Source organism: Megascapheus bottae, chromosome 17, assembly GCF_031878675.1.
Source record: "Megascapheus bottae isolate mThoBot1 chromosome 17, mThoBot2.hap1, whole genome shotgun sequence".
Lineage (NCBI taxonomy): Eukaryota > Metazoa > Chordata > Mammalia > Rodentia > Geomyidae > Megascapheus > Megascapheus bottae.
Window position 1 is genome coordinate 22715245 of NC_143525.1, and position 26891 is coordinate 22742135.

The 26891-nt window shown below is 48.8% G+C and overlaps 1 protein-coding gene across 1 annotated transcript; it reads left to right on the forward strand.

Moving 5' to 3' along the window:
- Window positions 1-17563: 17563 nt before the first annotated feature.
- On the forward strand, window positions 17564-23358 carry Sox9 (SRY-box transcription factor 9). Its single transcript, XM_090350200.1, has 3 exons — window positions 17564-18455; window positions 19213-19466; window positions 20141-23358. The coding sequence occupies exons 1-3, from the start codon at window positions 18025-18027 to the stop codon at window positions 20980-20982; spliced, it is 1527 nt and encodes a 508-aa protein (XP_090206326.1). The 5' UTR covers window positions 17564-18024; the 3' UTR covers window positions 20983-23358.
- Window positions 23359-26891: the final 3533 nt, after the last annotated feature.

Genomic DNA, 26891 nt, shown 5'->3' on the forward strand with positions numbered 1-26891 from the left:
TGGAGTCTCTCGGACATTTCTCCCCAAGCTGACTTCATGAACCAAGTTGTTCCCAATGTCAACCTGCTGGAGTAAGTAGGGTTACAGACATGAGCCCCCAGTGCCTGGCAATTATTATTATTCTCACAAGCATGGCTTGTAATTCTGATCCTCATTGTAAGCATTGCTTTTCAAGACGTTCCTCAGAGGAAGCGTTGCCATGAGAGATGGGTACCACATGGTTATACAAATTGCAATCCAGGCTTCTGTGGGAATCCCTGTTCACACACAAGAACGGCCTAAGTTTCCATTATAGATAGACTTTTATTCCAGCCTCAGCTGTTCAGCTGACAAGCTATGTGATCCTGGATGTCTGGGTTTGGGGATGCTGAACATCAAAGGTTTACTTGGAGAGCAGATTTTTGTGTAACTGGCTAAGACCAATTTGCAAAGCCTACTTCGAGGACTCAAACTTTTGATTCACAGCACTGGATGGTATGGTTGTGATAAGGCAAGAGGAAATGTTAAAATACCACAGATGCAAACTTCTGCGTCTGGTATAAACAGAAGTCAAACACAAGTACTTGGTAATGTATGCTTTTTATTGGTTAGGATCATCTCTTTTGAAAAACCAGGAGAGAGGGGGCATGGAAACTTATCAAATCTAAATTCTGTCCATGTGGTCTATTGTAAACATAGGTATTGACATTGTGGAAATGTTGCCAGATGAGTCGGTCCCTTATTTGTTCAGCTCAAGAATATTTTCCATGGTGGCTGCCATATAAACTCAAAAGCCTAGAGGGATATCATAGATGACTAGCTCTTTTCTGTTTCTACAGTAAAGCACGGGTTTCCTCAGCACAAATGAATGACCATCTTGTAGCCAGAATGATTCCCTCGAATTCTTCCTTCATCTGAAGCTCCTCCAGATTCACCCAAACAGAGATAGCCCAGGTAGCTGTTGGCCTTGGGACATTTTTTAAAGCTAAACACTGGTAGCTTATATTTACAACCTCAGCTATTTGAGAGGCTGAGATTTGGAGAAGCATTCATTCCAAATAATCTGTGCGGATAAAGAATTCACGAGATCTCATCTCAACAGCTGAAAGCTTAGAGTGGTGTCTCACTCCCATCAACTATAGTAGGAAATATAAATAGTAGGACCACAGTCCAGGCCAGCCCAAAGGGGTGGGGGGGAAAATATCACAACAGTAACAAGAGCAAGCTGGGCATTCATAGCTCACGCCTGTAATCCTTGCTACTCAGGAGGTTGAGATCTGAAGATCATAGTTCAAAGCCACCCTGGGCAGAAAAGTCCATGAGTGTCTTATCTCCAGGTAACTACCAAAATTCTGGAAAGGAAGCTGTGGCTCAAATGGCAAAGCACCTACCTAGAAATGAGGAAGATCTGAATCCAAATGCAAGTGTTGTGAAAAAAATGGACACTAACTTTTGATGAGAACTGAGGTGTGGTTACAGATTGAAAGAAAGGGAAAGCCCAGGCATTCTGACTCCAACATGCTAATATACATACAGTACCAGTAATGGTTCCCGTGCGCCTGGCCAGAGTCCTGGGAACTGACACACATCCAACCCTAAAACAATGTGTGTTTCACAAAATTGTGAAACCGCACTACGGACATGGGTCTCCCTCAGACAGATGAAGCTCTGCATATCCCAAGACAGGATACCACCACTGCATCTGATAAGCATCTAAGATTGGAATCCTGAGTCTTCAACAACGGCAGTTGAATAAGATAAATTGGCGTTTTGGGCAGTTGGAGCCCAAGTTTGGGTAAGGGACAAAAACCTACAGCATGAATGAGCATCCCCAGAAGGAAATGAACCACCTGACTCAATAGTAAAAATTATCTCAAGAGAATGGCAAACCATCACAGAGCAGAATCTACACAAACAGGAGCCCTGATAAACTCTACAGAGAGGAGAGAGTGAGGGAAAGGAGATAACAACCGAGGTAGCTGGTCCACCAGGCACCTCCAGGAATTCATTTGTAAAAATTCTAGTCAAAGGGAATGGGCATTCCTTCTGAGACCTATGGGCATATTACTTCTTCCAGGAGGTGGTGGGCACTGTGGAAGTTCACCGCTCACCAGCAGCAGTAGCAGATATGTTATTGCACAAAGACAACTAAGGATTGGAAGAGAAAGGGAGGTTTTTTTAGGTGATGGCAGCAAGCACAACTGTAAGGGACGGCCCTGTTTTTTAACAAACCCACAGAACTCCGGAAAGCCAAGTATTCTTCACCCTGGGCCAGACCTTCCCACCCCACCTTGAGGGTCTGCCAGTTCTCTGCTGGCGCTCTCTCCAGTGTCAGGACTTCTTGTGAAATGACTGGTACTTCCTGCTGCCTGTCGCACCCCAGACCCAGAGGAGCCACCTCTCCCTGGGTATCCGCCCTAGGACTCTATGAAAGAGAGCCTCATGGTGGAGGGGGGGTTCTCTTGAGCATACAGAGACCCCCTGTTCACAGGGTTGTACTTCCTTCCTTGTCGTTTCCTGGTTCCCTTCCTCCTGCCTTTTTCTCCTCCCTTACCCTGCCTTAACTCCCTACCACCACCACCACCCCATCCACTCCCCGTCTCTGTTCTTTGGCCTTGATTCAGAAACATAGTCCTGGCTTCTTTGTGGCTCAGCCTCCCAGCTTGGAGACCATTGGGATGTTGGGAGAGTTATAGCTTCAAGAAATTCTCATCTCCATAGACCTGTCTACCCACCTCCCACCTGGTCTCCGGAGTCACGGTGCCAACATTCCTTCAGTCCCACAGAGAAAGGGTGTGACTCCAGTTACTCAATGAATCCTCCAAGCCAGCATCTTATGCCCCCAAAACAATAGACTTGTATTTTTCTTGGACTTCAATCGTTTTACTTGGTTCCTTCTTTGATTAACAGAAAGAACTCCCTCCCCAGCCCCTTTCCTGCTCCCACCCCACTTATTTCTTCATCCAGGAACCTAGCTCTTCTGCTTTTCCAAAAGTCTTCCAACTCTCAATCTCAACAAGGTAAAGCCTTGGATGGTGAACTTGCATGATGTCAGTGAGCTTGAGAAATGCCATCTCCTGGGCTCTCTCTCTCACACGTGGGAACAGTGTTTGGGGAGTTACATCCCATCTCTGATCTGTTTGTTTTGGATGCTAATCCCAGGACGCTGGCTGGGTGAGGTGTAGAAGGCAGACTGACCTTTCCTGTTTTCTGAGTCAGCTGTCTTAGATCACTAAGTCAGGTGCTAAGTGTTGAAAATCAAAATCGATGTGTGGGGCCTGTCAGAAGAGCCAGGAAGGTGGGAACCAAAAGGTGAAAGGGGAAGGTGACACTTGGTTTTACTTGAAACAAACAAACAAAAACCTACTCTTATCTGCCATCAGATCCATCCTGTCATGGAAGCAATTTGGCATATTTGGTCGGAGGCATTCATCACAAAGTACCCAAAGCACCCTCATCTGTCTCTAAGCCAGGCATATAAGGGGCCCACCAGTTCCACTCAGGAATCCCTACCAAGCAAACAGATCTAGTGAACTAATAATGCTAATACCCAGGCCAGGTGTTTGAGATTTATAATCCAGCTCTCCTCTCACAGGTCAAAATCACCAACAAGCCTGAAGGTAATGCAGTCTAAACATCTACAGATGCTCAGGCAATTGCTCAGTTTTTTTTTTTCACATCAAAAAAATTGACCTGTTGAGAAGCAGGTTTTATAGTATATTTAACAGGGACAAAGTAGTCATGATCTGGGTCTAAGGAAATAATAGTCCCTGACTTAGGATTATTATTATCAGAGAGAGAGGGAGAGAGAGAGAGAGAGAGAGAGAGAGAGAGAGAGAGAGAGAGAGAGAGAGAGAGAGAGAGAGAGAGAGAGAGAGATTTTGGAGGTTTACTATATTGGCAAAAATTAACTTCTAGGTTTCACCAAATGTTCTGACCATCTGCTTAGGCTTAACTACATTAAAAGTCTTCAACTCTCCCAGCTCCCAAAAGAATAAAACATTTTAGTCCCAGTTAACCATCTCAAAACACAGGGAAGACAGCCGAGCGTGCGTGTCCTGAGCTTCCTCCTAAACTCGATACATAAAAGCACAGCAGGTGCAATCAGTTTCCACAAATATTTGTTGAGCGCCAAGTATCCGTAAGGCATTTGCTCAAGTCAGATAATACCACTACTGAGCTCACTCTATTTTCTCTATTCTGAGAAAGTGCACATGTACACATGCGTGTGCATACACAGAGACCTGTATAAAAAGAGAATCTGTCTAGTCAGATTTATACATATGTAAGAGAGAGAGAGAGAGAGAGAGAGAGAGAGAGAGAGAGAGAGAGAGAGAGAGAGAGTGTTCAGTAATACCATGTAGGAGTCAGACACCCTTCCTATGCTTGGGATAATTGTTAACAGAAATCCTCTATAATAAAGAGCCATTTTAAAGGAATGTCAGTTCAGTTGTACTCTGCCTGAAGAAGATCCAGCATTTGCCTTTGTTCCTAACCTGGGCGGTTTTGAGAAAAATAACAATACCTTCTTTCAGAAAGTGCTGGGCATCTGAAAGGTAGAATTCTCCTCTGTCAGATAAGGGCTGGCAGGAGGGGTTGGCAGGAGAGATAAGGAGAGGGAGTCTGCTGCTAGTCCTTGGCCTTCCCAGGTCACTCAGGAGCATGCGCTCATTGAGAGGGAGCAAGGGCCAGAGAAGTGGGAAGAAAGTGACTTCTCCTAGGAACCTCACAGGCCCTCCTCTCCTCCTCTGCATGTGTGTGTGTGTGTGTGTGTGTGTGTGTGTGTGTGTGTGTGTGTGTGTGTGCTCATGCGCACGTCCAGCCAAGTGTTTCATAAACTGTCTTCAGAACTCTCTCCTTCCCCATCGTGATGGGTATGTTTGCAGACTGGGACAGTGCTCTGCTGCAACCGATTCTTTCCAAGAGTCTGAGGTTTAGGGTTTGGGTGACTTGATGGTTAGTTAGCCTTTTTTCCCTCCCTTACCTTTTTATTCACAGTTTCCAATACACAAAGCACTTTAGAATATCCATGGAAACTTCCACAGCCACAGACTTAGAACCCGATTATAAGCAAGCATCCAGGCACAACACAGCCTCCACTAGGTCAGGTAGCATAGATGCATTTTCTCTTTTTCTCATCAGATCCTCAAAGCTGCATTTCTTTGCAAAGGGTCACACAAACTCAATGGGGCTTAGCTAAGAAAGGAGTCCCCACCTCCTTACAGGATTGATTCAGAATGAAATTGCCTTTGACTTGGCAATGGCTGGCAGTTGCAGAGTCAAAAGCCAGGGTTTTCTTAGACACTGGGAGAAATTTGAATGGATGAATGTGTGGTGCCCTTATTTAAAGGGACACTTCCCACAGGCAGGAGTCCTGAGGTCTGAATTTTTCCATTAGTCTTGTTGTTCTCACTCCCCTCTCCCCAGGGGAATCTAAACCCTGGGCAAGTCAATAAGATGTGCTACTGAAGCCAGAGCCTGTAATCCTACCTACTCAGGAGGCTGAGATCTGAGGATCACCATTAGAAGCCAGGTCAGGCAGGAAAAGTCCATGAGACTCTTGTCTCCAAGATGCTGAAAGTGGTGTGTGGCTCAGGTGATGGAGAGTACTAGCATTGAGAAAGGAAAAAAAAAGGATGTGGGACAACACCCAGGCCATGAGTTCAAGCTCTAGGATCAGCACCCAAAAATAAATAAATAATTAAAAAGCGCTACTTAATTAGTTGATCTTTGCCTCTTGACATCCTCTGTCCTCGTTCTTGACATAGTACAGCATTCACAGGCCCACCACTCTCACAGGTCCTGCTCACATAGGCACAGAGCCTTTATAACCCGCCTGTATACGTCCACCAAACCATGTATACATAACATTCCTGACATCACCGAAGTAGTACCAAAATTGTTGACCTTCTGTTTCTTTTCTGGATGATAAACAAAGAAAAGCAGTCTTTACATGTTTAATACAGATGCAATTTTTTCCAAATATTTTTGATCTCTGCTTGGGCTATGCAGGCCCAATCTGTATTCTCTGGCGACAGTCCTCAGCTATCACCTTCATTCTACCCTCTCCATCCTATTGTAAAGGAATAGCTGCCATACCTGAACCGAGGTGGCTTCTGAACTGGTTCTCACATGGAGAAAATAGCTAAAGGGTGATGTAGAAGACATAACAATAGTCCGGGACCCATCCCCTAGGCCAGCTATTTGTACCCCATGGTCTTGAGTGAAGTCCTATTTTCCTGTGTTTCGGCTGTCTCAAGCAGCCAACTCCCATAGCAATCTTCTCTCACTTGCTACACATGACTGAATTTGATACACCAATGTTTGCTGTATACATAAGATGTGTGATCATGAAGACCTGATTCAAGCCAGAGGATCCATAATCCCAGTTCTCAGGCATTGTCTCCTCCATTCCTTGCATGCCCCCCAGGGGACAAACTGGAAGTCTCAACGAATAGGAAGAGATGATATAAAAGCAAATGCCTAGGAACCATGAGAGTACAGATGACATGGCTAACAACTCAGGCACCACCTCTGCACCCAAGTACTAAGAGAATAACTGCGTGTGTCCAAAGATTTTCAGCAACCCTCTTTCCTACCCATCATTGACAAATGTGTTTGGGGATTGTCATCCCAAATATGGTTCCCCAACATGTCCAGAGGAGACAGGGCAAGAGCAAAAAGAAGCAAGGAATAGGGGCCGGGAGTTTGGCCTAGTGGCTAAAGTGCTTGCCTAGCATGCGTGAAGACCCAGGTTCGATTCCTTGGTACCACATACATAAAAAAAAAAAAAAAAAGCTGGAAGTGGTGCTGAGGCTAAAGTGGTAGAGCTCTAGCCTTGAGAAAGTCCAAGGACAGTGCTCAGGCCCTGAGCTTAAGCCCAGGACTGGCAAAAAAAAAAAAAAGAAGAAGAAGCAAGGAATACACACACACACACACACACACACACACACACACACACACACACATATGTGTATATATATATATATGCCGATCGTGGCCTGGCCCATCCTGTCTCTGAGTTAAACTGAGTTTCTTCATTGTCAGTCTACAAGACTTGGTAGCAAATGTTTTTATCTAGTGTGGTGGTGCTGTGGTGGTCTGTTTGCTTGTTTGTATTGGTAGTTACCCCTTAATGCTAGAGATTTGGGGTGTTTAGGCAAATGAATTAATCACTCTTAAGCCTCCAAACGTCTCATCTGTCAAATGGGGAAAATGAAAAGGACATTACAGAAGAGTGTATGGGGACGTAGGGGACATTTCCAGGTAACCCCTTTAGCAGGTTAACAAGTACACAGTAGGGTTCTGCCATAATATCTCATTATTATTAAAGGACCCTGGTGCAGGAAAGGAATAGAGAAGGACAGATTTGAGAGCCTTGCACTTCCAAAATGCTGAGGGCTCTTTCAGAATCATGTCATACCAGTGTTGCTTTACAGAGGAAAATAATCTTAAAAGCTAGACAAGCCTGAATGAAGATAAACACACACACACACACACACACACACACACGCGTGTTGGGGAAAAAGTCCCCAACAAAGCAGAATGGATGCCCTAAAATAAAACCCATTGGACCATTCCTGCACACACAAGGTCCCATGAAAAGAAAAGTAAAAGGAAGGGGGGGCTGGCTCAAGTCACACTTTCTTCTCTGCTCCCCTCCACCCCCTGCCAATACAGCAAAATCCTGGCTAAGGGAGAAAGGAGGAGATAAAATCCAAGATGCAACTCACAAAAGACCAGAGTCCTCATCTTGACATGTGGTGAAAGAGAGAGAGAGAGAGAGAGAGAGAGAGAGAGAGAGAGAGAGAGAGAGAGAGAGAGAGAGGAAGAAAGAAAGAAAGAAAGAAAGAAAGAAAGAAAGAAAGAAAGAAAGAAAGAAAGAAAGAGAAGAGAAAAGAGCAAGTGCCTGAGCCAGAACACAAGAAGAACTGAAGAACGTGAGGAGGAGTGGGTTCCTTGGAAGGGTGGCTAGGGCATCTGGAAGAATTCCAGGGTGAGAGCAGCCTGTGTTTCCAGGGCTGGGAGGGAGGCAGGCACAGCCCACAAGACACGGGATCCACGGCTCTGCCTCTCCCTTTAGCACAGTGACCTTGAACAAGAGACACACGATTTTCAAAACCTCTGTTTCTTCCCACGAAAAACAAATCCAATGATTCTGAAAGACAACCAGAGTGGAGCTAGCTGAGGAGCAGACCCTAGGGGACTAGAAGCCGAACTGAGAGCAGGCAGCAGTGGAAAAGAAATGTCTCTAGCAATAGAATGATTTTTCTTTTTCAGAATTAGTGAAAGCATTTGGTCTTTGGAGTAAGATGTGTCAGAAAGAGAGAGTCAGGGACAGAGAGAAAAAGAGAGGGCGACAGGATAGGATCATCTTGTGTTCATTCAATGAAGGTTCAATGTGTGGATACTTGTGACCATACTCCAGGGAAGATTTGCAAAGTGACATAGTGAGTGGGTTCCGGTAAAGGCTGGTTATGGCAGAAGGGTAGAGGCCACACTGGGAGACGAAAGGAGAGGATAAAACAGACAGGGTCCAAGCAGACAAGTCAAACCCAAGGCCTCTTGTTCCCAGAGAGGCAAGCATCCTTCATTTCCTACAATAAATAGGTCGGGAGAGAAAACATGCCCTTTTCCTCTTGCTGTAATCATCTCACATCAGCTTCATAACAGATTTTACCCAGAAGCAACAAAAGGCTGTTCACCACCCCTGTAGGCCCACTAGCATATCCCACAAGCTCCTGCTTCTCCTGCTTGCTTCTCCTCTTCCTCCCTGTTCATCAACTTTGGGTTGGGGATATAGGTAGAGATGGGGTGACCAGTTTGTGAATGCCCCCAATTAAGGATACACCGTGATGAATGCAAACAGCACAGTCTTATCTTGCATCCTGTACACTCATTTCTAGCCTCACTTTCCCTTTAAATTCCACCCCCTCCCTTTTCTTCTCCACAGGGCTGGGGAAGGATTTGTGCCTCTCCAAAGCCCTGGGGAGTCCTAGTCCCTGGGGCCATCTGGGAGTGATTAGCCTACAAACTTCAGGTAGCTCCAGCCACACGTGCAGCCCACATGACGCCCACCCGCCCTGCTGATGCCAGGCCCATAGCTCTGGTTCTCCAAACAAACAGTGGAGAGAAGAGAATGCCTCCCTGAGAGAATGCTCAGGAGAGGGGGCTCATACCTAATCTTCTCCTAACTACCCCCCCACTATACACACTTCCCTTCCCCACCCACCATCCATTCAGCCATCCACTACTCACATTCCACCAGGGGTCATCTGGAAAAGGTCTGTGGGTTGCTTAGAAAAGCAATCGAGAAAATCAGGCAGGGGAAAAAAGTATGTATGTGTGCATAATCACTATATATTTATTTATACATATATTTATCATCATTGTGTATATATGTGTGTGTTTAGGTAGCAATTTATAGGGAGGTTTAGAGGTTGGGATGTATTCATAGTGATTTCAGTTTGTGGTTTGATTGTTTTCTCAAAACTTGTAAATCCAAGCCAGAAATGTATAAAGATTACCATCTGAAAGCTTTACACACATCCCTTCAAATACTCTTCAAAGGAGCATCATCAATATTCTTTCTTACAAAACAGAAGGAGGAAGAGGAGGAAGAGGAGGAGGAGGAGGAGGAAGAAGAGGAGGAGGAGGAGATTTGTTGTAGCAGAGGAATTGCAGAAGGTACCAGGGTGAAGATAGATTTGTGCAGGGCATACACAGCTACCCAAAGCACAGGTTTTGAAGGGAGCTGGAAGACAGGAGTGGATGGCTTGAAACATCTAACTGGGATAGCATGCTAAGCCCAAACAAAATGTGATAAGAACAGAGATGGGAGTATATATCTGGGGCTGGAGTGTCCTCAAGTCTTTACTGATGGTTAGCCAATCCTCCCTGTTAAAGTCTGGTTGTCTCTTAGGCTGAGAACATAGTAATCCTTATATAGTCATTCACTCTACAGTCTTAACAAGTGTACACCTTTCTCAAGTCAGGGGTAGGTAAGGCCAGCCTTTGTCTGAGACACTGGAAGCCCACCTAGCACAGGACAAAGGAAAATCTTACAGATAAGGGATTTTTAATTCATGCATTTATCCGGGTTCTTATTTTTTTCAGATTCAATGAGTTCTCTGAATTCATTGTTTAGGTCTCCAAAAGACTAATGTGCCTGATTTGTCTGGTTAAAAAATAAAATAAAATAAATCAAAGTCCTTCAGACAGACATGACATTGGGATTCACAAATCCAGGGACAGGAGAGGGAGCCAGGTGAGTTTTTCTCCATCTCAATCCTGATCACCCTCACATTGAAACCAGGCATGAGAAAGACTAGCTGGATTGTCTGTCACCTACTGATGTCACCCAGAAGCACTCCCTTCCCCAGACCAAAGTTTACACCCAGGGGACAGCCAAAATCAGGAGAACCTCCAAAACACCAGGGTAACACAAAGCAGTCAGGGATTATTTTTCTTCTAACAGGATCTAACGAGGAAAAAGAATCTTGGAGCCTCAGAAACCCCACCTTCCTTGGGCCTCTTCCGGAACCACAATATTCAGCCCACTCAGTGTTTGCCCAGCGCCATTCTCTCCTCCCCCAGATTTCTTTGCTTTTGGAAAACCGTCTGGAAACTGTCATCACCAGTGTGCTGGTTGGCAGATGTCCCCCAAAGAGAGAGTGAAGTGTACCACACACTACAAGGCTTTTCTGGGCTTGGACCAAGAAAAGGGGGAAGGGGAACTGGGCCATGCAAAATGAGGATTCAAAGAACACCGGGATACGACCAGGACCAGAGGAGGAAAGAGATGAGCCAGGAGACTGACATGGAGCTAAGAACTTGGGAGAACCCTCACCTTTCCTTCCACCCCACCCCCATCCTAATAGGGTGATGGGAGTGCATAGTAACCCACAAGTTCTCTCAAAAGGCTCCATGACACTCTGAGCCCAGAGGACAAAGTATATATGTAGCCAGAGGCTGAATTCTGATTATAAAACAAGCAAACAAAACAGACCTGGAGACAGATGAACAGCAAAGACCAAATGTTGCCTCTTCTTTTAGATGTCCAATCACAGCGGCCATCGGCAATGAATCGATATATTTGTACAAGAGGAATGATTTCATATTGGACAAACTGGGAGAGAGATGGCAAGGGAAAAAGTGACAGAGCAAGACAGGATGGAAAGGATAGGACACACCTCCACTGCCTTGTGTTTCCTCTGCTGGGCACTCCACTCCTTCATGTACAGCAGGAGGGCAAACCCAGAATCATCTATGCCCTCCTCTCCAATTCCTACACATGCCTGTAGTCACCCATGTCTTGTAAGCTAGCAAGCAGAAGAGGCCAGCTGCTTTGGTACCTGTGATGTGGAATATCTTTAATAGGATTGGGGAGGGTGGGTCAGACCAAAGCTGTACTGGGAGCTCCTTTGAAGACTCTAGAGTGTCTCAGGCCTTTGATGGGGAGAGGGAAGTGGATTCTGGAAGCAGGAAGTAAAGCAAATACCTGAGCAGAGATCTCCCACCTGACTGGCTTTCTTCACTCTCATCCCATCTTTTCTTCCTGGCTGCTCAGGAAACTATCCAACCTTGGAGATGAATGGCAGCAGAGAGAGGAAATGCCCAGATGGTCACAGCTATTGTAACTGCTTCTGGCCTTGCCTGTGAAGAGGAAGGCACGGGAGAATTCGACTGACCAAAGCTGACATTTTTGTGAACATAAAGGATGCCCCCAAAGTGAAAAAGTATCTGTCCACAGCCTATGCTGTGTGGCTGTGCTCTTCACTCATGGCTCTGCCAACTTGGAAACTGGAGAAGAAAAGTAGAGAGAAAGACACAGCTTCCAATTCTAGAACTCAGTAGAAAAGAACACAACCTGTCCTCCTCCATGAATGCGAGTACATTTGATCCTAAACCGAGCAACAGAAACACTCTGAGATTTTCTAGGTCTTAGTGATATGGGAGGTATAAATACAAAATACTTCCCTCCCTTCTCCCTAGTCCCAGTTTTATAAGCCATATTTTAAATTTAAATTTATAAACAGAAGGCTGAGGTGGAGGAACGTACTTGAGAGTTTCATTTATTCATTTTATCTCAATGATAAAAAAAAAACAAGCCTGGGAGAATGATAGCACAGGGAGAAGAAGAAAAAGAAAAGAAGAAACAAAAACACAACTCCATTTTCTCATAAGGCCCCATCTTCCTTTGAAGGCTATAAGAGAACCCCTCCCCCCTCTGACAAACCTGGATACAGGGGATTGGGGAGGGGGGCAGTCAGGCGGGGAAGGGGCGATTTCCTGTGGCCTTATGGCTGATGAGAGCACCTCTGTATTTATTTGAAATAAACACACAAGGATGAGGCAGGAAGGCCTGGGGACCAGGCCCCAGTTCTGAGACTGCTGAGCTGCTTCACTCTACATCCCACCCTCCCCTCTGGGGAGATCAGGAAAGGCACAGTTGGCAGGGTGACACTGGATCCACCCTCACAGTCTTACAACTGACTTGATAATCTCCCTCTTTCCTAAATGGAAGGAACAGAAAGTGCTGCTACTATGCTGCCTATGCTTTGGCCAAGACTCCCCTATGAGCAAGCAGTCACATCTCCCCAGACCCAAAGCAGGCCCTACCAGCAGCCAAAAGGATGCTGAGCTTTGCTGGGAGAAGCTAAGAAGGGAGGAGACAGAAAGATGGGGGCTGCCTGGGCCCAGGAAAAATAGAAAGTAACTCATCTTAATTCTGAGAGTTCCCTTTCAAATTGGACCTTACCGCATGCCCTTCCCTCTTTTTTGGTGATTTGTGGAGACAAGGTCTCCTATTGATGAATACCTGAGGCCATGATCTGAGAGGAGAGGACTGGTCAGGGCCCCTCCTGCTGGGAAGAAATCTGCTTGGAGAGCCAGGCTCCAATGGGGAAATCCCATAGCACTGTCCCGAAAGCCTCAGTGCTGGCTCTTATTAGTGCATGTTCTCTCTCCCTCCTCTTTCTCCTATTCCACTCTCCTCCATGCTCTCTCTACTTCTCTTCTTCTCCTCTCTCATTCTCTCTCCCTCCCCCCCTCCCTCTCCAACTCCCTGTTCCCCAGCCCCTCTTTCTGGTACTGAACATCCCTAAAGTAGACAGGAGGAGATGGGGGTTGGTAGCTCCTGAAGTGAGTCCCAGGCTAGCCCAGGCTTGAGTTTGCCTCCTCAAGACACCAATGCGCTGAGTGTTTTATTTTTAAATTGGTAAGTCAAGAGCATTCTCAGCTTCAAAGAAGGGAAATGGGGAAAGATTTGGCCCAGCAGGTTTACCACCTCACCAGGCCCTCACAGCTCCTTTTCCCCTCAAGGCTCAGCTGCATTCCCTAGATACCCTATTTGCTCCTGCTCAGGTCTCCCCCTGCACCCCTGGGTAAGGGTCCTCTACTGGGTTTCAGCTACCCTATGCCACAAGAACGTAGCCAGGTCATCAGACTGGCAGTTCACACCTCTTTCCCTCATCCAGCTCATCTTCGTTTCTCCCCACTAAGAGAAAAGGCTAGAATGCTACTGTATTGTGGGGGGGGGGGATATTCCGGTATTATATTCACCATCCTGTGTTACACTTGGCCAGCAACTTCCACAATCAGAGCATTTGGGAAGAAACTGACATATCCCAGGGCTGTTCCTTCGAAGACGACTGGAGAACTGGGTTCAGAGGGATGGGGGTTGTGGGGGGGACACTCTGGCCTACACACACTAGGACAAAATGTAGAGGAATCACATTCATCCCCACATTCCGTGGGCTTTCCTTTGCCTTTTGGCTGTTGCGGTCCCATCCATGGCTGGTCCTGAGATCTCAGACCTCATGTACCTGTTGTCTCCAGGCAGGCCAGGTGAGAAAAGCCCCGTACAAACGCGCTAGGTGCCTGGAGAAAGGCGCTAATTTCGGAGGCAGGCAAGGCTGAATGGGGAGCTGAATGTCCTGCCAGCACCCAGGTCCCTGGAGATCAAGTCCTTCGGAGAACTTAATGGAGAGGCTCTGGCTTGACCACCCCTGTGGGCTACTCAGCGCTGTGGGGACAACGCTGGCTGTGATTCACACGCACCAAATAATTCCAAGGATGAACGACCCCGTGCCTGAAAACGGATTTAGACAGGCTTCTCGGTTTGGCTAAGGAATTTGGGGGCCGGACAGTTGTAGGGGCCCTGGACGCCCCAAGTATAAGGGGTACCTCTGCCCCCACCCTTCACTGCTATCTCTAGATGGAGCCCCCGTCCCTGCAGCATGGAGTGGGTAGCACGAGGAAGGGGGCGCAAAGGCCCCATACCAATTCTGGGCTTGTGTCTCGCAAGTTTGCACCCCCCGACCCCCCGCAGGGGAAATTGAACCCGGCGCCGGCCCCTGGACTCAGCAATAGGGAAAGAAAGGGGTGGGAGGAATCTCAGACTACGGTTTCCCAAGGTCCCTCCCTGGGGATCCACTCGCACCTCCGTGTCTCCGCTCCTGGCGGCAGACCTCGCGGCGCTTGCTGCGTAGCGCCCCTCCCCAAAGCGCATCGCCCAACTTGGGGAGTCACTGGCAGCCGCCCACCTGAAGCCCCCACCTTCACCCGCTTTAGCTCAAGCTAAAATGGGTGTCTCCTTCCACTTCCCCCCCCACACACACACCCTCCACCGCCTGCGGCTGCCGCCTCAGTTTACCCATCTGTAACCCCACAGGATCTGGAGCGGGGCTCCTTTCCTTCTCACTCTCTGGGTCAAGTTCTCTGGCTAGGGGACTGCTAGCATCTTCCCGGGGCCGGGAGGAAGGAAGATACCCCCAAGGGGAGAGTGAATCCTCATCAGTCATCCCAGACGTGGCCAGATCTTAGCTAGCAATGCTTGGCATTGGTGGGGGGGGGGGTGGAAGGGAAGATGGGGAAGAGAAGTGGTTGGGGCCTCAGTCTCCCAGTTCTGCACCGCATAGAACCTAAGTCGTCTACTGTTCCCTCCTCGTTCCTGGTAGACCCTCCCCGCCAATTCTCCTAACTACTTAAGCGGAAGGGAGACAGGTCTCCTAGGGATTCCTGCCGAGATAAATCTCAACCCCAACGCTGTCCTGATCGAATAGGACACACTCACCACCACCATCACCATTTACCACCACCAAACTCGCCCTGGTCAATGCCAGTGAAATCTGCCCGCAGTTTCTCGGGGTTGGATACAGTTACTGGGCTTTTGGTGCCCCCTCTGGCAGCAGAAGGACATTGCAGGCCGCTTTGAAGACCACGGGATTGTTGAAAATTTCAAGTCCCCCCCCCCCATACTAGAATAGAAAACGCTTGCATCAAAAGGGCAGAATAAAAACTCATAAAATGCCATTAGTCCGTGGCTTAAACATATGGATTCGTATTTCAACCCTCACTGCGTTATATATGCACACACACACGCATGTTCCTATCTGTCAACAAATATTCAGTGTCCAAAGTCACAGTTGTTTCCACTGCCTTTAGGCTGGTAAAAATGTGATTACAATCACATACGGCTAAGTTCAGGTACCTGGGTTGAAATGTTCGCTTTTGATGGTTGGTCTCTGGGACTCCTGGATCAAAATGACACAGTTAGACACAGTGGTCTCCTCCTCCACAGACTATGCCATACATTTTTTTTTCCTCTCCCCAAGAAAGGGCAGCGTTGTTCTTACACTTGAAGAGCAATCGCAGAGCCATAAACGCAAAGCTATTATCTTCCGGTCTCTTAAACTCGCCAGCGAGATATAAGGTACTAGCTCTATTCAATACCAAGGAGCCGCATTCGTTTGAAAAGAAAATCCTGTTGAACGGGGTTGTGACTTAACCATCTTATCAAGAGTTCCTGATCCTATTTTTTAAAAAAAATCTAGTTCGAAAGACACAGCAGAGCACGAGATTTGGAAGAAAAAAAACCTGCCTATAAAACCTTAGTTTAAATGGTGCCCTTGTATCTACACACTTCACAAACTTGTATGTTTGTGCGGGGAGGAGGTATCTGTAGTATGTTGAGAGCTGTGTCGCCGAGTAAGTCATTTAATTCGAGGTCTACTTTTGTAAGAACTACAAAGGGGGTAAATCTTACACGGTAAATAGTTTTGCTCCGAGGTGCGTTTGTTTGCAATTCTGTAGTCAGTCGACTCACTGACCGCAGATGACTTAAGATTATTTTTCTCCCTTTTGGTCCCCGAATAGATAACTTCACATTTATCCAGCCTGCCTCTAAAAGACTCCGCATAAACGCAAAATCACGCTCGAAATATTATATCACAGATGTTTCCAGGGCCTCCCTTCCTCCCCCCCCCCAACTCCCACCTGTGTGCGTTTCTGAAAGGACCGGGCTGGAATCAGAACGCAATCGCAGAGCCCCTCAGCTATTTGGTAAAGGAAGGTGAAAGCCCACGAGTGGCGGGGCTTCTTGTTGCCCCCCACATACACACACTGTTCCCTGTCGTCCTGTCCATTGCTTTGAAGTTTTACAATCCAAGTGACCAGCCATGGCCTCCAGGCCCGGGCCGCCCGCATTCAAAAAGTGAGGTTTCTAAAGCCAGAATACTTTGCAAACTCTTTCCAGGGGCGAGACGGTTGTGACTCAGCCAGGAGGTTAACACCAGAATGACAAACTAGTAGCCGGGTCACTGAGGGGCGTCGTGGAGATGACGAGGGGCTGGAAGCCCCGACTAGGAGAAGGACTTGTCAGAGTTCAAGTTCGGCGAGGCGCGCGGGGGGATGGCGCACAGCCGCCCGGGGGCTGACCGCGCTCCGGCGGCCGCCCAGCTCCCAGCCTCCGCGGGGACTCAGCTCGACTTTGCGTTGATTCCTTCGCCGGGTCTCGGCAGAATCCCCCGCGAACCCGCGCACGCCCATCTATTTGTGGGGACAGTTACAGAGAGAAGCGCGCGCGGGCGAGCGTGGAGTCACTGAAAACATTTTCTCTCCCCCCGTCACCCCCCAAAAAAAACCATTTCTAAGCACTTTCAGGGAAGCCGACGGCCTCGAGTTTAATAACACGGCGCGACTCTCAATGAGGAGGAGCGGCTACTTTTTCCTCTCTCTTCCTCTCTCTCCTAACACTTGGAACTGCAGCTAAAGTCCCGGGTGCCGCTGAGAGAATCGTGAAAAGCAATGCCAGGTTTGGGGTGGGGGGGCAAATCGTTAGTCTAGACCCAGGCACACGCGCGGGCACACACCCGGACGCGCGCGCGCGCACACACACACACACACACACACGCACGCACAGACACACACATACACACCCGCGCGCGCAAACGGAGGCTCGCGCCGAGACCGAACCAAAATTCCAACAATTCAGAAAGTACGACAGACTTACACATTTTGGACGTCCCGGGTTCCCCCGCCTGCCCAGCAGCGCCCCCCCCCCCACACCCCGCCACTACCCCCACCAAACCATCCAACCCCCTTGGGCAGAGCTCCCCCTCCTCTCCCCTCCTCCCCACCAGTCTCGTCACCCAGCCCAGCGCCACCGTCCTCAACCCTCCTCCAAAATGCGGTCCAATCAGCTGCTTGCCAAGCCGGGCTGTGATTGGCTCCGCGTCTCTAAGGTGAGGGGGGAGTATTTATTAAAGAGACCCGGGGCCGCGAGTTGGAGAGCCGGGAGCAGAGCTCACAGCCGCCGGGGAACTTCAGCAGCGCGATCCATTTGCCAGTTTCACTCCGGGAACTTTTCTGTGCTGGAGGAGAAGAGAAAGGGGGTGCAATTGCCCCACTTTTACTCTCTTTCCTCCCCTCCTCCTCCTCCTCCTCCTCCTTCTCCTCCTCTTCCTCAGCTTCTCCCTCCTCCTCCTCCTCCTCTTCCTCCTCCTCTTCCTCCTCCTCCTCCTCCTCTCCAACTCGCCCTCCCGGGTTTGGAGCGGGCAGCTGCCGATCCGCCACCCCAGAGCCTTGCCAAGTCGCCGCCGAGCCGCCACAACCGGGTGCCGCGCGCCAGCCTCCCGGGGAAGCCACCCGCTCCGCTCCCCGCGTCTGGGCAGCCGAGGGGAGAGGAGCCCGCGCCTCGAGTCTCCGAGCCGCTGCGGCTTCTCGCCTTTCCCGGCCACCCGCCCCCCTGCCCCGGGCCCGCGTATGAATCTCCTGGACCCCTTCATGAAGATGACCGAAGAGCAGGAGAAGGGCCTGTCTGGTGCCCCCAGCCCCACCATGTCCGAGGACTCGGCTGGCTCGCCCTGTCCCTCGGGCTCCGGCTCTGACACCGAGAACACGCGGCCCCAGGAGAACACGTTCCCCAAAGGCGAGCCGGACCTGAAGAAGGAGAGCGAGGAGGACAAGTTCCCCGTGTGCATCCGCGAGGCGGTCAGCCAGGTGCTCAAAGGCTACGACTGGACGCTGGTGCCCATGCCGGTGCGCGTCAACGGCTCCAGCAAGAACAAGCCGCACGTCAAGCGGCCCATGAACGCCTTCATGGTGTGGGCGCAGGCGGCGCGCAGGAAGCTGGCCGACCAGTACCCGCACCTGCACAACGCCGAGCTCAGCAAGACGCTGGGCAAGCTCTGGAGGTGAGCTGGGCGGCTGGCACGGCGCGGTGGGCTCCGTCGCAGCGATGGGGTGTGTGTGGGGGGGTGAAGGCGGCCCCTGCCCCGATTCCAACCAGAGCTGGCCGGCCGGGATGGGCGAGGGGCGGCCGACCTGGAGTTGGAGAAAGTTCTTGGGGTGGAGCGCGCGCGCGGAGTTGGGGGGAGGGAGTGCCAAAAGTTGGGGAGACAGCGGAGGCGTAGGTCTGTAGGGGACACAGGAGGGGTGCCCCAGTCTGCTCCCCAAGATGTGCGAGAGTGAGTGGGACGAGGGAGGTTACATCTCCCTCCCTGGAATTGAACTTTCTGATGCCGACATTCAATCCCAGGAGATGAGATTGGGGGGGGGGGGGGGAGTGGACGGGAGAAGCTAGCTGTAAAGGGAAAAGAGGAGGGAGAGTGGTGGGAATAATGGGGCGGGGGGCGGAGGCGGGGGAGGGGGTGCTGCTGCTGTTCAGAGCGTTCTCGGAAAAGGTTGGAGAGGGTGCCGTCGGGGGGGGGGGCTAAATCCAGTAGCATAGGAGCTATTTTCATCCCCAGGGGTTTCCAAAATAGAAGAGAAGGGGCGGGGCGGGGCGAGGGCTGAGCGCGCACGTCGGGCTGCCCAATCTGCCTTTCCAAAACAAAACAAAAAACTGGGGAGCTGCAGTGGCTGGGCAGCATGGGGGGGGTGGAGGGGGCAGGGGTGACAGCGCCCCGGGTTGCGCTGATCCCCCCCCTCCTCCCCCTCGCCCCCCTCCAGACTGCTGAACGAGAGCGAGAAGCGGCCTTTCGTGGAGGAGGCAGAGCGGCTGCGGGTGCAGCACAAGAAAGACCACCCGGATTACAAGTACCAGCCCCGGCGGAGGAAGTCGGTGAAGAACGGGCAGGCGGAGGCCGAGGAGGCCGCCGAGCAGACGCACATATCCCCCAACGCCATCTTCAAGGCGCTGCAGGCCGACTCCCCGCACTCGTCCTCGGGCATGAGCGAGGTGCACTCTCCCGGAGAGCATTCGGGTGAGTTCCACCCCCCCATCCAAGGGCCTCGGAGCCCCCCCCCCCCCCCGCCACTGGGCGGGGCAAGTGGAGAGGGGCGGGGGTGAGGGAAGGGGCCCCTGGCACAACCCCAGGCTCCTGGCCAGGCTTGGCGCACGGAGAAGGGAGGGGGTGGACTGTACCCTCGGAGTCTAACCTAGCTCCCCGCCCCGTCCCGGGCCCCCGGACGCACGCACGCGCGCGCACAACGCAATCCGTGCATCCTGAGACTTTTTTTAAATTATTTTTTATCTTTTTCTCTCTCTTTTTAATGGCGAGGTGAAATACCTTTACAACTTTCCTGAAACTCACCCCCGGGTCTCTGCTTCTCCCGCCCCCCAAAAGCACAGGCGGCGCGCGCGCGCGCGCGGTGCTGCAGCAAGTACCAATTTGGTCTTCCGGACCCTCGGGCCCCAGGCTCGTCCCCCACCCCGAGGAGAGAGGGCTGCCCCCCCCCCCGCCGTGCGCCGGCGGGTTAATCATTGGCGGGTTTATGGCGGGGGCTGCGCGCCTCCCGCGCGGGTGCGGGCACCTTTAGGGCACCTTAGCAACCGGGGAGTGTCGCCTGGCGGGTTCCCAGCACCCCGGCCTTCCGCGCGGCCTTTGTTGATTTTTTTTCTCCCCCCCCCCCACGCTCTCTCCTTCACGGTCCGCAGGACAATCCCAGGGCCCACCGACCCCACCCACCACTCCCAAAACCGACGTGCAGCCCGGGAAAGCCGACTTGAAGCGCGAGGGGCGCTCACTGCCCGAGGGGGGCCGGCAACCTCCCATCGACTTCCGCGACGTGGACATCGGGGAGCTGAGCAGCGACGTCATCTCCAACATCGAGACCTTTGACGTCAACGAATTCGACCAGTACCTGCCACCCAACGGCCACCCCGGGGTACCGGCCACGCAGCACGGCCAGCCGCAGGTCACCTACACCGGCAGCTACGGCATCAGCAGCTCGGCGGCCAGCCCCGCCGGCGCGGGGGGCCACGTGTGGATGTCCAAGCAGCCCGCGCCCCCGCCGCAGGCCCCGCAGGCCCCTCAGGCGCAGGCCGCGCCCCCGCCGCAGCCCCCCGCGCCCCCGCAGCCCGCGCCCCCTCCCCCGGCGCCGGCGCACACGCTCACCACGCTGACCAGCGAGCCCGGCCAGTCGCAGCGAACGCACATCAAGACGGAGCAGCTGAGCCCCAGCCACTACAGCGACCAGCAGCAGCACTCGCCGCAGCAGATGGCCTACAGCCCCTTCAACCTCCCGCACTACAGCCCCTCCTACCCGCCCATCACCCGCTCGCAGTACGACTACGCCGACCACCAGAACTCGGGGTCCTACTACAGCCACGCCGCCGGCCAGGGCTCTGGTCTCTACTCCACCTTCACCTACATGAACCCGGCGCAGCGCCCCATGTACACCCCCATCGCGGACACCTCCGGGGTCCCCTCCATCCCGCAGACCCACAGCCCCCAGCACTGGGAACAACCGGTCTACACACAGCTCACCAGACCGTAAAGCCGGGAGACCTGGAACAGCCAAGCCAGCCAGTGGGGGATGTGTGTATGTGGGGGGGGAGGGGGGAGATGTGGGGGCCAGGTGATTGATGATCAAAAGAACCGAAGAAGTCATACGAGAGAAAAAAAAATTAACAATAGTAACCACCAACCAGAATTGCCTTTTTTTGGACATAGGTTTGTGTTCCTGTTCCTTTATTCCTATGAAAGATGTGCAAGCTTAAAGGTACCTAGTAATTCAAGATTCCAAGACCAGAGACCAGACTTTGTATCCCAATGCAGTAGCTACTTGTTGCAGAGCCGCCCCGGGGGCTGGTTGGCAAGGCTTCCCCCCCCCTCTCATTCTCTCTCTCATTCTCTCTCTCTCATTCTCTCTCTCTCTCTCTCTCTCTCTCTCTCTCTCTCTCTCTCTCTCTCTCTCTCTCTCTCTCTCTCTCTCTCTCTCTCTCTCTCTCTTTCAGTGGAAGATGGCAAGAGAAACAAGAGATCCATCTCTTCCCGCCTCTTTGGACCTTTGTAATTATTTTTTAGCAGTAATTAAAAGAAAAAAAGTCCTCTGTGAGGAATATTCTCTATTTTAAATATTTTTAGTATGTACTGTGTATGATTCATTATCATCATTTTGAGGGGATTTATACATATTTTTAGATAAAAGAATTAAATGCTCTTATTTTTTTCCAACAGCTAAACTACTCTTAGTTGAACAGTTACGCCCTAGCTTTTCTTGCGACCAGAGTATTTTTGTACAGATTTGCTTTCACTCCAACAGAAAAAAAAGAAGAGAAAAAAAAGAAAAAAAAGTGTCATATTAACATACAAAAAAAGCACACAGAATTATGTTAGGTGATCAGTTTTTGGGGGGAGGGAGGAGGGGAGCTTCGCTTAATTCCTCAGGCTTTACAATTCCAGAAAGAGCTGCCTTAAAAAAGAGAGATGTAAAAGAAAAAACAAAAACAAAAAAAGCCTTATTTTGCAAATATGGAGGTAAACAAATAGTCTAGAGAAGAAGCATTCGGTAAGCTTTTATCGTATATATATTATATATATTTTTTAAACAAGAGGAAAACCCCTTGAAGCCTTAACAGTGAGCTGCTGGGAAACCCATCCGCTCTTTCAGTTTGCCTGTCCGTCCTGCCTTTGCTTGTTCTCTGCAGTCTTCAGAATGAAGCAAAAGGAGGAAATCTTTGGAGAATGTTAGAATGGCCAGGCAATAAAGTGTCCATGTACACTGGCCCACTCCCTGGTTGCCCACCTGGATCCCCCCTTCTGTGGGGGGACAGCTGGGGGGGGAGTCTGCCTACCCTGACTGACTGTCACCTGTGCCTCTCTCAACACCAGCGGTTAACCTTCCAGACATTCCACGTGCTCAAATTATTTATTTTGTAAGGAGAGGTTTTAATTTAAAAACAAAAAAAGAGAAAAACTCTTCCTCCTTTTTTTTTTATTTACTGTCGTGAAAATAGGTTGTTGGAGCCTTGCTCAAAGATATGGTCATCTGTTGTTAAATTATGTTCTTAACTATAACCAGTTTTTTTTATTTATCTCTTTAATCTTTTTTAATTATTATTAAAAGTGAGTTTCTTTGGATTCCTCATCCTAGATTTGTACAAATACCTTTTGGTCAGTTGTTCCCCTTCCTCCCTTTGTTTTGTTGAAAACAAACTGGAAACTCTCTCTCTCTGCTCTCTCCCTCTCTTTTTTTTGTACAAATGAGAAATTGTAAGTGTAGTGGGTTGTCGTTACAGTGTTGTTTTTATTTTCTGCCACAGACATTTGGGCCACACACAAAAGTGTGTGTGTGTGTGTGTGTGTGTGTGTGTGTGTATGTGTATTCCAGAGTGTATGTGTATGTGTGTTGTGACACAAAACAGCACAAGTGTGTGTCATCCACCCACCTTCCCCTGTAGGTTCTGGAGAAAAGACAGGTCACCGGAGAGGTGGCACTGTCAGACCTTAATTCTTCATTACTGCTGTGGCTGGAGAGAGGTTGAGGATTGCTTTTTTGATTGCTTTTTGTTGTGTGTATGTTTTGTTTTCTTTTTTTTTAAGACAGCAGACTTTTTTTTAATTTAAAAGAAAAGATATGTTAACAGTTTTTAGAAGTCAGTAGAAGAAAATCTTAAAGCACTCTTATAATAATATGGTATCTTTCGATTTCTGTATAAAAGAAAACATCTTTTTAAAAGATATTTCTGTAACTTAAGAAACCTGGCATTTAAATCATATTTTCTCTTTAGGTAAGGTTTGGTTTTTGTTTGTGTCTTGCTTGTTGTCCTTAAATGTCCCCACCAACCTTTTTCTTCACTCTGTGAAGTTTACCTTTTCTTCCTTCCTTTTTTGTATATTATTGTTTACAATAAATATACATTGCATTAAAAAGAAAGGGTCCTATGGATTTATTTCCCTGTTCTGTCAAAAAGATGATGTGAAGAATTGGGGCCCTAGAGTTTGTTAAATGCTGGTAACTGTGAGATATGGAGTTTCATTTGTTCCTTTGGAAACATTTTAAAGACATGCTGAAAACTCTGTGTCCCCAAAACCTAAGCAAAAGCATGCCATTCCAATAGGTCACCTAGAGAATGGCATGCCCATAGCTGCCTTCTCTGGCAACAGATTATGTTGTGGGTTTGTTTTTAACAGCCTAATATTTGGAGGTGCAAGTATTTCCCCTGTGGAGGTTAGAGGGGTAAAGATCAGACTTAAGATCAGAAGTTTGGGGGGGTGACACTTATCTGAGAGCCATATGGCAAGCCTTCTTAGGAACACATAACAGAAGAATGGGGAGCCCCCTTAACTAGGGCAAAGGGACCAGAGAGAAATCAATCCTCTTCATCATCACCATAGGGGTCAGGTTCTTCCCACTTCCTCACAGAGGCAGTAGAAGGGGGGGAAGATTACCTTGCTTTTTGTTTTCCTTCCCTCCCCCCCCACCTCAAATTTAACTTTGTCTCCTAAAAGAAAGAGAGCCTAATCCTGTTTTCCTTGGCCCCAGTTAGATGGGGAGTTTCCAGGTTCAGAGAAATCGTTCAGGTCATTTTTCATTAAACAGATGAAATCACTCCTTTCCCTCCCACCTGCCCCATGTCCCTCCCCCCTTCCCCCTAGCCAATGGGGGAGGTGCCTGTCAAGAGGCAAGTTAACCTCCATCCACCACCTCCTGTTGCCTGCCTTTGGCTGGTTTTCCTGCTTTGGGCCTGTGTCTCTGACAGCCCTCTGCCATTAACTCACATTGTCTGCTTCTGCTTATTGGATTCCTGACCTGACTCCCACATCAGGTCGTGGCAAGGAGGAAGATGGTAGTTATCAAATGGAGACCACATTAGAACATAGATTGAGGGCCTGTGATTCTGAAAGTGGGAGGGGAGATGGTAAATCTTCCCCCAGCCTTTCAGGGCATCCTAAGATCTCCTCTGCCTCCACTCTGCTCAGGCCCATAGTATCCCAACATTTACAAAACTCTGCATTCTTGTTGTGTTGGGGGTGGGGGGAGTTGTTGTTGTTTTATTTTTGTTTTTTTTATCTTGCTAACACACACAGTTTTATAGCTCACATCCATTTCAGACTCTTGCTGGTTCACTGGACATCAAAATCTCTCCGATTTATTTGTCCAGGCTGGCTTCAAATCATAATCCTCCAATCTCAGCCCCCTGGAGTAAGGCAGGATTACAGGTGTGAGCCACTGGTGCCCAGCTAGGTGAGGAATTGACAGCAGCTCATTCTGTAGACCAACAGAGCCACCTTTTTATATCAGAACTTCCAAGAGAAATTCACCTAGGGGTTGATCTGGACCCCAGGAAAACACAGACAGCAACACTGGCAGACAGGGAAAGAAGGTCTCAAAATTCCACCATCCCCCATCCACCAAATCTACTCAGACCCTAATAGCACCAGATTATGAAATATTTTAGAGGAATTTTTTATTCTAAATCTTGAAATATGCAGCTTATCACCCTGGTAACAGGCACACACAGACTGGAAACCTAGGCCATAACAGGAAAAGCTTACCTTTAGACCCGAAATCATTTGTTATTTGCACTCAAAACAAAACCTCTTTTTAAATTATCTTAGCAAAAAAAAAAAAGAGGGGTTTTTTTGGGGGGGAGAGATAAAATCTGACATTAAACAAGTCAGTCTTTTTGTTCTATTAGTGAAATTGCTTGCTTGAGCCATTTTAACTTTACCACTTCAGCGTCATTTCCTCCCCTTCTTGTCCTTGATTTTCAAGGTGTATGTTTTGGAGGACTATTTTCTATTAAGCTGACCAGTGAACTGTCACTACAGCCAATGATGGATTTACTATGAAAAGACAAAGCCTGAGCTTTAGCGCCCACTTCAGCAATGTCTTCAGCAGGCACTCTACCACTTTCGCTATGCCCCTAGTCTTTTCTGTTTGGTTTTCACACAGAGCCTCCTGTTTTTGCCTAGGGCTGGCCTTATATCTGGACCTTCCTACTATGTCTTCCCTGGAGATGGATTACAGACATGTACTACCATGCTTGGACTTCTAATAGGCTCCTTTGAAGGGCCTGAATTTAATCTCATAGTTAAGATTTACATTATATTTCCTAATAAAGTCTCCTCAAAAAAAAATAAAAGCTATATCTACCCATGACCATAGCTATTGGCTAGCAAATTCTGACACACCAATAAGATCTATTCCATTGAACTCAGCCACGTCCAATACATGCTAGGTTTTTTTCCATTGTATCCGTTTAACCTGAACTCATCATTGAGAATCCCAACAATACACTGCATTACTCGTCCTTAAACCAGGAGTTATAAGGATTAAAGAATGCCACTCCCCACCACCACTTCATTCCCTAACTCTTGGTGCTTCATCATCTGCCTTCTTTTCTCCTACCTTTTCTTCTGCCTTTTTTATGGGTCTCCCATGGACTCTTGCCGCTTCAAAGCTTGTTGGACCTTGGCTGGTTTATTTTTCTACCATTAGTCACAGCATAGAACTGACTTATTCTAGACTTGCACCTCTCTTTCAGCCAAATACAACGCAATGAGACAATCTCAGGATTTGGGCTCATTTCTGACAATTGGACTAAAGTTGTAAATAATTGCCCAATGCTTTTGTTGGACATATATCTTGACTTCTTAGGGCTATGGAATTTAATCTGAGTACCATTGTTTCCTGCTGTCATATTCTAATTTGAGGAAAATCCCACTGCTCTTTTTCTTTTCTTTTTTGGTCAGTCATGGGGCTTGAACTCTGGGCCTGGGAACTGTCCCAGAGTTCTGAAGAACTAGGTCAAGGCTAGTACTCTACCACTTGAGGCACAGCACCACTTCTGCTTTTCTGGTGGTTAATTGAAGATAAGAGTCTGACGGACTTTCTTTCCCCTAAGGCTGGCTCACAGCAGCAATCCTCGGTAGCAAAGCCCAGCTCCACTGCTCATTTTTCCATGAAATTTATTGAATGCCCTCTGTGTGCAGGTTAGGAGAATGAATGCCCTCAGGGAAGCTTCCATTTTCTTGTAGAAAAAAAAAAAGCAGAAAAATGTAGTAGAGAAAGCAAAGGGAAGAGACAGGAAGGGAAGGGAGAGTAGAAAGAGACAGGGAGAAGAAAGAAAAAAAGGAAAGAAATAGTGCTCATTGGCACTTGTTTACACATTTAAAAATGTGATTGAGAGGGATCATTGGGGAGGGAAGACACAGGGCCAAACTCATGGAACTTTTACTCTCACCTCTCTCCCAGGAATTGATGGCCTTTGTGCAGTTTATTAAGTTTTCCTCCCGTCTTTTGTTTTCCCCTAAAGCTAATCATTTATTCACAATACCTTTTACATGTGACAATGGTTCACATCTTATTTTTTGCACATACTTCACTTCCTTGTGTTCTTAAATGAGCATACCCAGAATTTTATCCAGGACTACAGATGTGGAATACCAACAGAAATC